Consider the following 12507-nt stretch of genomic DNA (forward strand, 5'->3'; position numbering starts at 1 on the left):
CTCCTCCTCTAGGCTGCAAGTTCCTTTCTTTTTTTTTTGCAAGTTTCTTGACAGCAGGGTTTGCATCTTATTCTTATACCTCCAACTTCTTTTGGGTGCCACACATTTTTGTTAAATAAATGAATCAATTAGAGCCCCTGTCCAGTAGATTCTACCTCAGCAATATCTTTTGCATCCATTTCCATGGTGCTGTTCTAGAGTAAGTATGTAGACATAGCTGAAGGTATTTGACCAAGATACAGTTCCTGATTACTTTTTATCACAGCTAGCCCAACATTCTCCTCATCTGTCTCCCTCTAGTCCAGGGATAGCAAACATGGGACAAAGTTACAACCATTCTGTTTCTCTATCCATGGTAAAAACCACTGCTCACAGTGCTGCAACCATTCTCAGCCTCAGAATCCTTCTCAACACAGCTCTCCAGGCACATGGTGCTGACCAATTAGCACTGCCTAATACTACTGCCAGTCTTCCCTGGAATGTCATCATGGTTAGATGTCTTTTCTGCTCCAACCTCTTGGCTCCTCAACTTGCAGAGTAGGCACAGGCGTCATGAAGTAGGGTCTCAAGGTTGCCTCCAGCATCATTCCGTCCTCACCTACCACCACTCCTCTGACTGCTGGGGTTCTCCCCATGGAACCCCTTGCTTTACCTCCGTACCTCTGTTCGTGTCGTAACTTCCACTATGGATTTTCCTGCCTCCACCTGTCTGCCCAAATTCTTATCCTTCCAGCTCAGTTCAAGCATCACTTCTTGTAAGTCTGTGGGTCTCAAAGTGTGGTCACTGGCCAGCAAGATCAGTATCACCTGGGACGTGAGAAACACACATTCTGAGGCCCTGCCCCAGACCTGCTAAATCAGAAACCGGGGCGGGGCCCCAGTTGCAGGTGACTCTAATGTGGGCTCCAGTTTGAGAACGGCTGCTCCCAGGTGTGCGTTATGCTCCTCTCAACCCACTCTGCTTCCCTTCCCACAGCAGTTAGGGCTGGTCAGGGCACTCTTCACACTCTGCCCACAACCTGTCTTTTGTGCCCTTACCTTCCTCGTCCCCTCCTCCCACCCAAGCTGGGCGATGAGCTCCTAGGGCAGAGACTCCGCATCCTTGCCAGGTGTGCAGCCTCTGCCGCTACCTGCACAGCTCCGCACCAAGACAGTCCCCAGTCGGTGTTGGCTGGCCCCCGGATCCTTGCTCCAGCGGGTTAAAGAAACAGGTTAGTTGCTTTTTCTCACCTTTGAGACCTTCTAACTTCTCCATTTACGACTTCCTGAGAATATCCCGGAGCAGCAGAATTGCTGCAGAGCAAATCCTTGGGCTCAGACCAAGAGACTCTTTTTCTCTCCAAAATGATGCTTCCGTTTTAATACCGTTCCCACCCCAGGCCTCACTGAGCCCGAGTTTTTGTAGCACTAAAGCCACCTGGTTGATAAGAGAAGGGGAGAGACAATGATTGTCCGCACTCTTTACAGAAGCGAACCAGGGAGGCTGGTCATGAACTGCCGCTGTAGGTGACTTTTGTGCCTCCGAGTCTGTAGTTATGGGGAGAGTATTTGAGTCAATCCACATAGAAACACAGATACTAAAGAGCATTAGAGAAAAAAAGTTTTTTTCTTGCCAAACCTGTGTTCCAAAGGTGCAGTAATAGCAATTAAGTCCAGGCTTTGAATCAGTACTTTCCAATCAGAAACAAAGCAGAAGTGTAAGGGCTACAATGTGACTCAGTGGGATGCCAGCAAAAGGCCCACACTGTTGCTGTTACCTCTACTAATTCTCTGTTCTGCAAACCAGTAACACCTGGGAAAACAGCAAGCAACTTCTTCTACTAGAACTGTAACCCACGTACTTAACAGCAGGCACACAGGAATTGCCCAGAATATAAAACTTAGAGAATGTCTAAGGCCCTTTCCACAAGACCTTACATGCCAAAGGTGCAGGCATGGATCACTGAACTAAACCTCGAATCTAAATCAAAACTAGACTTTGCCCGGCACAGTCAGCATCCTACTTTTATGAAACACAAATTATGGGGAAGTTAATAGGGTGTTATTTTCAAGCCAATCCTCTACTAAGGTGGGTACCCTTGGCTAGATTTTCTTACTTTCTCCACCTACACTGCTTGAATACAAAATTTAATATCTAATGACAGAATGCTGTAGCTGAATTGTCTTCATCTATTTTTAAATGCGGGGGGGGGGGAGGGCGGTGAAAGGCAACTCTAACTCATTACAGCATTCTCTGGAACTCTGTCTCCATCAATCAGAGAGTTCAATGAATCAGGACCTCTGACCACACTAGACACATGTTTGCTAAATTTAGCTTTGCACCAGCAAACACTCGAGCTCAGAATAGTTCATGGAGCTCTCATCTTACCCTTAGACAGTGATTCTTCTAAGATTGTTTTTCCATGGCCAGTCAAGGCAGGGCCAGGGGCACTCCGCGTGCCCTCTCTGTGGTCACTGTTAAGAGACTGGTCCAAGGTTAAGGGGATCCGACATCAGCCACGGCAAACATGTTTATCCCCACCTCTCCGCAATGGGAACTTCACGCTGGCCGTATATCCCATTTCGTGTGGTATGAGCAGTTGCAGTAATGGCCTTACATGCTCCATGGTCCTTGAATCGCACTCCATATTACTCAGCCATCTAAGTCTAGCCTCCCTGAATCTCCAGCTTCTCTGAATTAGATGGGGCCAAGTTCTATAAATAGAGAGCAAGCAAACTAGTTCTGTCAATCTCCTCATACTCTGGCAGGATAACATATTTTAAAGTTATAAAAATATCTATGTCTTCATCACTCTAAAATTATTACATAACACATGATTTTCTCAGGGAAAAAAGTTTATTCTTGTCTCTCCCCTACCTTCCAACACTCATGGACCTTCAAAATTTGTGATCATATTCATCAAACTATCAAATACAAATACAAACCAAAATTAAGGGCCTACTATATGCCAGACAGTGTGTTACACAAATAAACACTGGAGGTGGGGGGAGGGCAGAGCCAAGTCTCATTTTAAACCCAGAAGGACAGCTCATAGTAACTTGTGATAGCACGTACGGAGATTGCTTTAGATAGACTTTAACTTTTATTGCACTATTAGCTCATGATCACTCTTCTTCCCCTGGGTCTTTAGTAGACACCACTGGATACTTTTATTCCACATTTCTGCTAGAAGGGGCTGCTATGTCCATATGCCTAATCCAGTGAAGGAAGGCAGGCTTCCTTCACATAAATCCCCTACTAAACGACAAAAAAAATCATAACACACATTAACAGACTTTATAAACAAATCACATTTTAATCATCTGGTCTGTTTAAGCCACAGAATCAAGTTCACAGCTTTTTCTGATCTGTTTTCAGTAACCATGTGATCCTAATGTATTACCTGAAACCTCTCGTGTTTTAAGAAAAGCGTGCTCCACCTTTCATTTTGCAACAGGGAACCAACCTCCCTTATATTCCTAGTGAATGGCTGACACAGCTATCCCAAAGAAACACTGATGGAATGGTGTTAAACTACAGACTCAATAATCCTTCAGAATAGTTAAAAAAAAAAAAGGCCACCAAGCAAGACAGTCCCCCCCACCCACCCCCCCCAGTTCCCTGAAACGGCCCTTCCTGAATGCTCCCACCACTGAAACCTTCCCTCCCGTGGTCGTCCTGGCCCGGCACTTGAGCCACCCCTCCCCCTGCCATCTGCCTCTTGTTCCGCGGTGCCTGAAGCTGTACATAGAGGAGTCAGAACCTGTTTCTGCGGGTGAACGCCCCAGCCCAAGAGCAGTTCCCGGCCCACGTGCAAGCACTGTCCAGCTCTGGTGCGCTGTGCCGCTCACAGCCGCGGCGGGGGCCACTCCGGTGACGGTTTATTTGCTGTACTTCCCACTGCTCCTTCAGGAACTTTCCCTTTGGCAGTCAGCTCCCCCAGGGCTGACCCACTCAGCCTGGGAAGTAACACAAGGTACTCAGGAACTCACATCCTTTCCCATCTGACTCGCTCCTTAGTGTCACTATTTTTGGCAGTGATCTGTCTTCCGGAGAGGAGGAAGAAACTTGCCTTCTCTTGAGGGCATAAAGTGTGACAACACACCTCTGACATCTCAAGAGAACTCAAGAAAGAAGAGTTTCTTCATAACACTAATGCTAAAATCTTAGTAGGTGACCACATACTGTTTCAATGGCCCATTTGGGGATTTAAATTCCTCTGCCTCTAACACAGGCAACCCCTCCCTCCCCCAGCAACTTGATAAAGGGGTCTGTTTTACGCCTACCAGAGTAGGACAGCTTTGCCTCATTTACTATAGTTTAGAAATTCATACTGGCTTCTCAACACTTTCTAATGTGAGCTCAGACACTGTATTTTCATTGAAATGCCCAGAAGCAATTTTTTTTTAACTGGAGACTAACCTGAGGCTGCTGTCACTGGCCCCACCTACACCACAGCACAAACCACATCGGTGGCGGCTTCCTTTCTTCCCACCGAAGGCACCGAGGCCCAGAGCAATGAGCTCCCTGGAGGCAGAAAACCCAGAAGCCCAGGGAGAGAGGGCACACGCTCCCTGTCTGCAGTGATCGAGTGTGAGCACGGGCACGTCACTAAAAGGCTGACTAAGGACGGCTGAGTGGTTTTCTTCTTCAACGTGGGCAAACCACACAGACCTCCGAGCCTCTCATTCTACTACCGTCCCTAGAAAAAAGTATATTTGAAAAATTCTCAGACCTTACTGTTGCTATACCCCTCACTCCCTTATAATACACGGAGGGGGGAAAGCTTTCTCCTTAACCCTCTACTAAAATCTAAAATCAAGGGGAAACGAGTGAGGTGGCCAACATGATGATGGGAAGTTCAGCAAAATGTAACTGGGCGGAGCAGGGCAGTATCTCAGGTGGGGGGAGCATCTTTGTTAGTCAAACCCTATATGAATAATTTAGTGTTCTTCATCAGACGAAAGGCCTTCAATTTCATCTCTGTCTCCCCCAATTGCCATCCAGAAGGCTTTGGCAACCTGTGGAGAGAAACGTGCAACAAATTTTAGCCAACAGCTAAATTTCACCTCATTTCATGTCATACTTTGAACCAACTAAGATCTAAAATTCTACACCTCGCCCTCCAGCCCTCGGGCAACACATATCGAAACCCTTGACTACCTTGACCCAGGAGCTCCACTTCTAGGGATTTACAGTCAGGATACAAGAGAGTCGTACAAATTGGTGATGTGTGAGGACACACAGCCTCACTATTTATAGAAGAAAAAATGCACACACGTGACCTCACTGTCCAAAGGGGAACTGGATAAATTATGACACTTTCATACAATAGAATACCACAATGTGTTTCCTGCCAAGAACATGTGCTGCACTGGTAGTAACAAAACAAAACAAAACAGAATAACTAAGAGTTTTCCAGTCCAACAGATAGAAAGGCAAACATCCTGCATCTCAATGAAAAGTTCCACGTCATTCAACATACATTTGAAAAATCTTGGTTTGACTGCAGCAACTAAGTTACTGTTGTATAAATACTCAATTAGTTATGTTAAAATCCAAGGAAAAGTTCACACTAAGACACTTCAGAAGTAAAAATGTATATATAATTAATAAATAAGTGCCATCATTCTAATAGCACTGGACCTTCTGTAGGTATTCAATAAATACCTGACTGATTGTCTCACCTTTTCTGCATGCAACTTTCTTTGCTCGTGAGGAAGCGTCGCAGCCTTGTCTAGGGGGAAAATATATCTTAAGAAATTCGTCTAATAGCACAAGAGAATCTGGAGTGTGTGGATGCTCTAACACTAGAAGGTGGGAGATGGGTTTCAAAGACATGTTTATGGTGTAGTCATTACAGCTGTCAGGAAGTCTAAGTCTTCCAAACTCTCCCAATGGGAATGAAGTGAGTGAACTGGGAGGGGTCTCACTGATTCCACTTTACTGAGACTCACTGAAAGAAACAGAGGCAAGAGAAGAGGGAAAATAAGAGGAAAGAGAATCAAGGAAGAGGAAAACTTTCCCCAGGGAGTTTTTACCACCAGAGGACGGCACACACTCCCAGTAGCTAAGTTCCTCCAGACAGCTGAGACCACAGCACAGAATCGAATCGACAGTTACAAAGTAAAGCCCCCGATGTAAAACCAGGGAGTATCAATATGGGAACATGTTAGACACAATGGGTCCGATTACCTTTCATTTCCTTTAACTTTGAAAACAGTCTTTCAAAATTCTCCAAATCTCCTCCACCCGTAGTAAGACTGGCCAGTTCTTGAATATCCAGATCTAACATGGGATCTGAAATAAGGATTCGTCACATTGTCACAGGTTATTTATACATGTGCTAAACACGCAGAATCCTAAGGCAATCAATCCTGGCTTTGATGAAAGCCACCGCTGAACAAGTGCCCTGTGTACCAGCTTCACAGCTCACGGTACCTGACCCTGTCTGGCGACCAGTGGGCCCTCCCAGAGGAACAGTTACGACATGGGCAAGGCATACAGTTTCCGTTTCAGAGATGAGAAAACTAGAGCTCTGTGTTGGAGTGACTTGCTGAAGGTCACAGCCAGTGTGACCTTGGATTCAGACTTAGGTGTTTCCAACTCTCTAGGCCACACTCCCCACTAATGTACACTGATTCAGCAATAAATGCCTGAAATTTATATGCCATTTTACTGTACATCAAATATTTTCACATCTACTACTGACGGCCACATAAGGCGGTTAGAGCAGATATCACTGTCCACAATTTACACATGAAGAAACCTGGGTTTAAAAGTGAACTCATTTAAAATCAAAACTATCCAGAGGTAAACCGAATTTCAATTCCTGTTTTCCTGCTACAAATCCTTTACTATTTCCACCATAGCATGTTGTCTCATCATCAAAATTTGTTTTTAATCAGAATTTTAACTCATCCGCCCCCCCAGGCTGACCACCTCTGGGCCGTCCTCCCTGACCGTGCCCACTCACAGGTCTGCTCCCTTTGGATGCGTCCCACACTCAGTGCTTGCGGAACCGCCCTGGCGCTGGTGCACGCGAGTTTGTATCCTGATGCCTCCCCATCGTCACTGTGAGGAACGCCACTACAGTAAGAGGGTTTACTTTGTGTCTGCACCACCGAGTGCTTTCACTGACACCATTCCATTTCATTTTTGCCACAGCACACTGTAAGATTTGTGAACCCCACTATTACAGAAGGGGAAACTGAGGCCCATGGAGGCTAGGTAACTTAATCAAGGTCATCTCATTGCTAATGGTAGAGCCACGATTTGAACACAGTTGTCCGGGACTCAGGCCCCAACTTTAACCATTACATTAGGCCGCTGTCTGCACTTTCAGACCGTAAGCTCCTTGAAGACAAAGATGACAACTTACACTTCTTTGCATCTACAATGTCAAATAAATAGCTTGGTGTTAAAATGCACTTTGGTTAATAAATTTGCTTTAGCTCAATGGGCATGTCGTGTTGGCAGGGGGCATACAGGGCTAGAGATAAAAATTTGTGATTTACCTGTGTGTACAAGATAACTGAACTTTGAACATAGACAGAATCACTTTGTGCTTAAATATAGATTTGGAAGAGGAGTTTAAGTGGAGCATTCAGGAATGGCAATATGTAAAGACTAGGTAAAAAAGAGTAATCTTCCAAAGAAAGAAGGAATAATCAGAGAAGTAGGAAAATCACCCAACTATAGGATGGGCTGGGTGAGTCAAGAGAACACAATGTCTCAAAAGGGATTGGTCCATGGTACCGAATGCTGCCGAAAGACCAGGATGAGAAACGGAAGACATCTATTAGATTCTGTGGTTCAAAGGCTCTTGGGGAGCTGAGTTGGTGGGAACTGAAGGTCAAAGTTAGATGGGCGTGCACTGAGTAGTGAACAGGGGGTGAGGAATGGAATAAGTATAGCAGAGAAAGGGGAAAAGCCTGGAGTTGAAGTTTTTACTTCTGTTGGTTTAGTTTTGTCTTTTTAAAAAATTTTTTTGAGCTCTGGCTGGTGTGGCTCAAAGTGGATTGAGTATGGGCTGCAAACCAAAGGGTCACCAGTTCGATGCCCAGTCAGGGCACATGCCTGGGTTGTGGGCCAGGTCCCCAGTGGGGGCCACGTGAGAGGCAACTGCACATTGATGTTTCTCTCCCTCTCTTTCTTCCTTCCTTCCCCCTCTCTAAAACTAAATAAATAAAACCTTAAACAGTTTTTTTGAAATAATTAGTCTTACAAAAACATTACAAAAATAGGATATGCCCTTCATCCACCTTCTCTTAATGTTAACATCTAATATAACCACATTATAATTACAAACATCTAGAAGGTAGTGACGGTGCGGTGCTATAACCTAAACTACGGACTCGGTTCAGACTGCGCTCGCCTTTCCTCTAAGTCCTCTTCTCTGCTCCACGGTCCTACACGGCCCCGAGCTGTCAAACCCCCTCAGTCTTCTGCAACTCCTGACAGTTCCTTAGTCTTTCCTCACCTTCTATGGCTAAACACTTTTGAAGAGTCCTGGTCGGTTATCTGTGTAATGTCCCCCAATTTGGGTTTGTCTAATGTTTTATTATTAAACTGAGGTTATTCACTTTGGCAAAAACAGCACGAGACTGAGCGCCCGCTCAGTGCGCGTCTGGGGGAGATGACGCTGGCGTGTCTCACTTCCGGTGAGAGTCTCCAGCACCTGAAGCAGTATCTGCCAGGTTCTGGTATGAAGTTACTGTTTCCTGCTTTAAATAAATAGATATCTGGCGAGAAATACTTTTAGACTATGCAAACTTCATGTTTCTTCGCAAATTTTCATCTACTAATTTTAATAGCCATCAGTGGACCTGGCCTGTGAGAACTGCCACCGTGGTGTGTGACTCAATGGTGATTTTCTATTTCCCTCATTCCTCCCACATTCACTAACTGAAATTCTTCTGAAGGGAAAAGAAACCCTTTCTTTCCCAGTTATTGTTTTGTTTCTTCAATTATTTATTTATAGTAGTATGTTTGCATAAATATTTATTTTATTCTATGGGTTATAACCCAGTGCTGCATTAGTTTATTTTTGCTAGTCAAATTATTTCAGCTTTAGCTCTTTCAGGTTGTTTCCTCTGCCTTTTCAATATATCCCCACTCTTTTTTTTTTTAGATGTTATTTATTTTTAGAGAGAGGAAGAGAGGGAGTTAAACATCAATGTGTGGCTGCCTCTCATGCACCCCTACTGGGGACCTGGCCCACAACCCCAGGCATGTGGCCTGGCTAGGAATCGAACCAGAAATCCTTTGGTTCACAGGCCGGCACTCAGTCCACTGAGCCACACCAGCCAGGGCTCCTCAATCTTTTTGAGCACTTTCTTACTTGCTGGTACCATGAGATGCTCCAGGTTTATCCTGCCTTTTTTCTGCCCCAGCCCTGGAATCATCACTTCTCCAAGTAGCCCTGGTACGTTTTTGGAGAACAGTATTTGGAAACCAAGACCCAAGGGCCTAAGTGTGTCCACTACTATTAAACTATTGTTGCTTCTAGGCCCTCTCAGTGGGTACAGCTAGGAAATACACATGTGTATGAATGCCTGCATACACATATCTGTATTTCTCTATTGTTCTAACTGTACATACAGTTTTAAAAACCATGTGTTCATACTGATACCTCCCATTTCAGTCTAGTACAAAAGGGCTCATCCCAACCTTCCCTTTCCTTATTTGTAACCTCTCTGACAGTGAGAAAACCTAGCTCTCTTTACACTGTATTTTCTTAATTTTTCAACCATAATATATATAAATACATATCATTTTAGAATCAAATTTATTAAGCAAAGTACGGTACTTTTTATCAGTTCTTTTTGTTTTTAGCCCTATGATATCCAGTCAGAATCCTGTTTTCCCAAATTACTGAGGTTAGTTCTTGTCTTAACTACCTCCTTCAGTGTGGTTAATGGTTTATTTTCATAAAAGGGACTCTGGCAGGTTTAAAAGCCAACTGAAACTAATATAATATTGTATGTCAATTACGCCTCAATTTAAAAAAGCCTATAGGAAGGATTCAAACAAAAAGACAAGACTGACCTTAAACTAGAGAGAAAAGAGATGATATGTTTTTTTTTCTTGTTACTATGTTTCTATAAACAACCCCTTGGGTTTTCTACAAGGATTATCTTGTTATCAAGGGAAAAGTGCTTTTAAAAATTTATTACTGCACAGGGCCCTCTATGGCACAACGAGAGAGTCAAGATGTCCACAACTCCCTACCAAAACAACACTTATAATTAAGCTCCTGGGCCTTCTGGCTCTGGGGCAACAGGCTGCACTCTAGACTCAGTCCCAGGACCTTGTTGGGTACCTTCGGACAGGCTACTGAACCGCTCTGGGCCTCACGGTCATTTCTGTAAAATAACTTCTCTACCTAACTTCATTATCAAATGAGAAAGTGGATATAAAATAATTTTAAAAGGATGTGAAAGGGCTTATAAAGTTATATTATTCTTGTTATCATCAATTCTGACTACTGTTAAATATTGGGTTGACCAAAAAGTTCATTTGGCTTTTTCCATACAATGGCTCTAGTAGCACTTAGTTGTCTTTAACTTCATTCAAAAAATTTTGTTAGACTGTATTATGACAGCTGTCATATTAGCATGCATTTAAAAAAAACATCAAAATGGGTGAATTTTTGTGCAGCCATTTTAATACTGAATTTGGAAGAAAATATGCAACATTTTCAGCATATTATGCTTTACTATTTTCAGAAAGGTAAAAATGCAACTGAATCGCATAAAAAGACTTGTGCAGTGTACAGAGAAGGTGCTGTGACTGATCAAATGTGTCAAAAGTAGTTTGAGAAGTTTCATGCTGGAGATTTCTCACTGGACGATGCTCCACGGTCGGGTGGACCACTTGAAGTTGACAGCGATCAAATTGAGACATTAACTGAGAACAACCAGTGTTCTACCATGTAGAACACTGGGAGATAGGAGAACATTGGGAGAACATGGGAGATAGTCGACATACTCAAAATATCCAAATAATGAAGTTACTGGCGAAAATGAAAAATGAGTCTTCTATTTTACAGAAAAAACTAAATGGACTTTTTGGCCAACCCAACACTATGAAAAAAACTATGGAATACAAATATATGAAGCTGTTTCACTGCCTGGTTCTCACTGTTTTAGCTAAGACAATCTGAATCAAGATCCTGCTAAGAGAATCAGAGAGAAAAATGATACCCACGGACTTGTAATGCATTTATTCTCCCTCCTTTTTCTGACAGCCATCGAAAGGCTCACATTTTCTTCCCTTGTCTATATATAAAGTTGATTTCCCCCTGGATGATTCATTCCCTGATACATTGACTATTCCAAGTTCCACAGAGCTGCCTCTTGGCAGCCAAAGGAGGAACTTACCCACAATGCTATCAACCTGAGCATCTGCTGCGTTAGCTGCACCACCCCGATGATCCAAGAGGGATTCAGTCCTATCTGCTGCTGGCAAACAGGGCTGCTGTTGAGGGAAACACACACAAGCAATAATTCAATAGCAGGCTACTTCAGAACTAAACCCAGAAGGCTCACACTTCCACCCACTGGCTGCCTTTAGAGAAGCAGTAGTAGGAGCTAGAGATAAGGGGAGATGGAAGAAGGTTGACATCACATTAAAAAAAAGATAAAACAGCTAAAAATTCACTAACTCAGGAGTATTTTTCCTCAAGGAAATACTAGAAAGTGCCATGATGTTGCTACTGACTATTAAAACATATTGTTTGTTGTGCTTAAGATCCATGTTTTATTTGAAGTGTGAAAATGAACATGACCCTAACACAAACAGCTCAGACTGATGAGAAAGATGCCTGGACAGCCGGCGCAGCACCGTCTGCGTGCCCTTGCCTCCAGCACACTGACCAAGGCAAATCTGGCCCAAAGTCCTGGATGACAAAGTGTTGAAATCAGTCTAACAGGCTCCTCAAGGGCAAGGATCCTGCCTCAGATTTGTACAGGGCCTTGTACATGGGAAGTACTGAAAAAGAACTGTGATTTCATTTTATATTTAAAGATCTGGAGGCAACTTTATGCCTAAAGGAAACCCTAGCGCTTTTTGAAAAGCAGTCTAGCAAGAAAACATGAAACCAGCCAGACTGCAAACATCCTGAAAGGGCTCACTGATCTGACGCTAAAGCACGCTTCTCGCAACAGGCACGAGGCACAAGAGGACTGTTTTAGGTTCTCCTTTTATCTATTTTTAATATTCCATCACTTCTTAAATGGAAAGAAAAAATGATAAATGGTGTAAAGATCCATAATTACTGGCAGAAATTAAAGCCAAAGAGGGGAAAAGATCAAGGAAAAACCTTTACCTGTGAGTGACAGGTGTCTGCTGATGCAATGCTATGGTTTGCTCCAGCCAGTGAGCTGAGAAGGCTAAAGCCTTGGCTCCTATCTGAAAAGGAAAAATACAATCACTGAAGTTTTTAATTTCTATTTTAAATTCTGAAAATGACTGGATGAAGAAACAATGGCCATTTTTTCCTTATAATAGTTCTAACTATAAAA

At 43.5% G+C, this 12507-nt stretch overlaps 1 protein-coding gene across 2 annotated transcripts in view; it reads right to left on the reverse strand.

The window, feature by feature from the left end:
• Positions 1–3273: 3273 nt before the first annotated feature.
• The window catches only part of AAGAB (alpha and gamma adaptin binding protein), a 47546-nt gene continuing 38312 nt past the window's right edge, over positions 3274–12507 (reverse strand). Inside the window, exons 6-10 of one of the 2 annotated variants that reach the window (XM_045823730.1) lie at positions 12312–12394; positions 11365–11461; positions 6176–6280; positions 5668–5717; positions 3274–5001 (exon numbers count right to left, since the gene is read on the reverse strand). In XM_045823730.1, the coding sequence (XP_045679686.1) occupies positions 4924–5001; positions 5668–5717; positions 6176–6280; positions 11365–11461; positions 12312–12394 (413 nt within the window). In that variant the 3' untranslated portion in view covers positions 3274–4923. The remainder of the gene's footprint in view (positions 5002–5667; positions 5718–6175; positions 6281–11364; positions 11462–12311; positions 12395–12507) is intronic. The other variant, XM_045823731.1, reaches the window with a different exon arrangement.

The sequence above is a fragment of the Phyllostomus hastatus genome, unplaced genomic scaffold, assembly GCF_019186645.2.
Source record: "Phyllostomus hastatus isolate PE091 unplaced genomic scaffold, TTU_PhHast_1.1 phas_scaffold_501, whole genome shotgun sequence".
Classification (NCBI taxonomy): domain Eukaryota; kingdom Metazoa; phylum Chordata; class Mammalia; order Chiroptera; family Phyllostomidae; genus Phyllostomus; species Phyllostomus hastatus.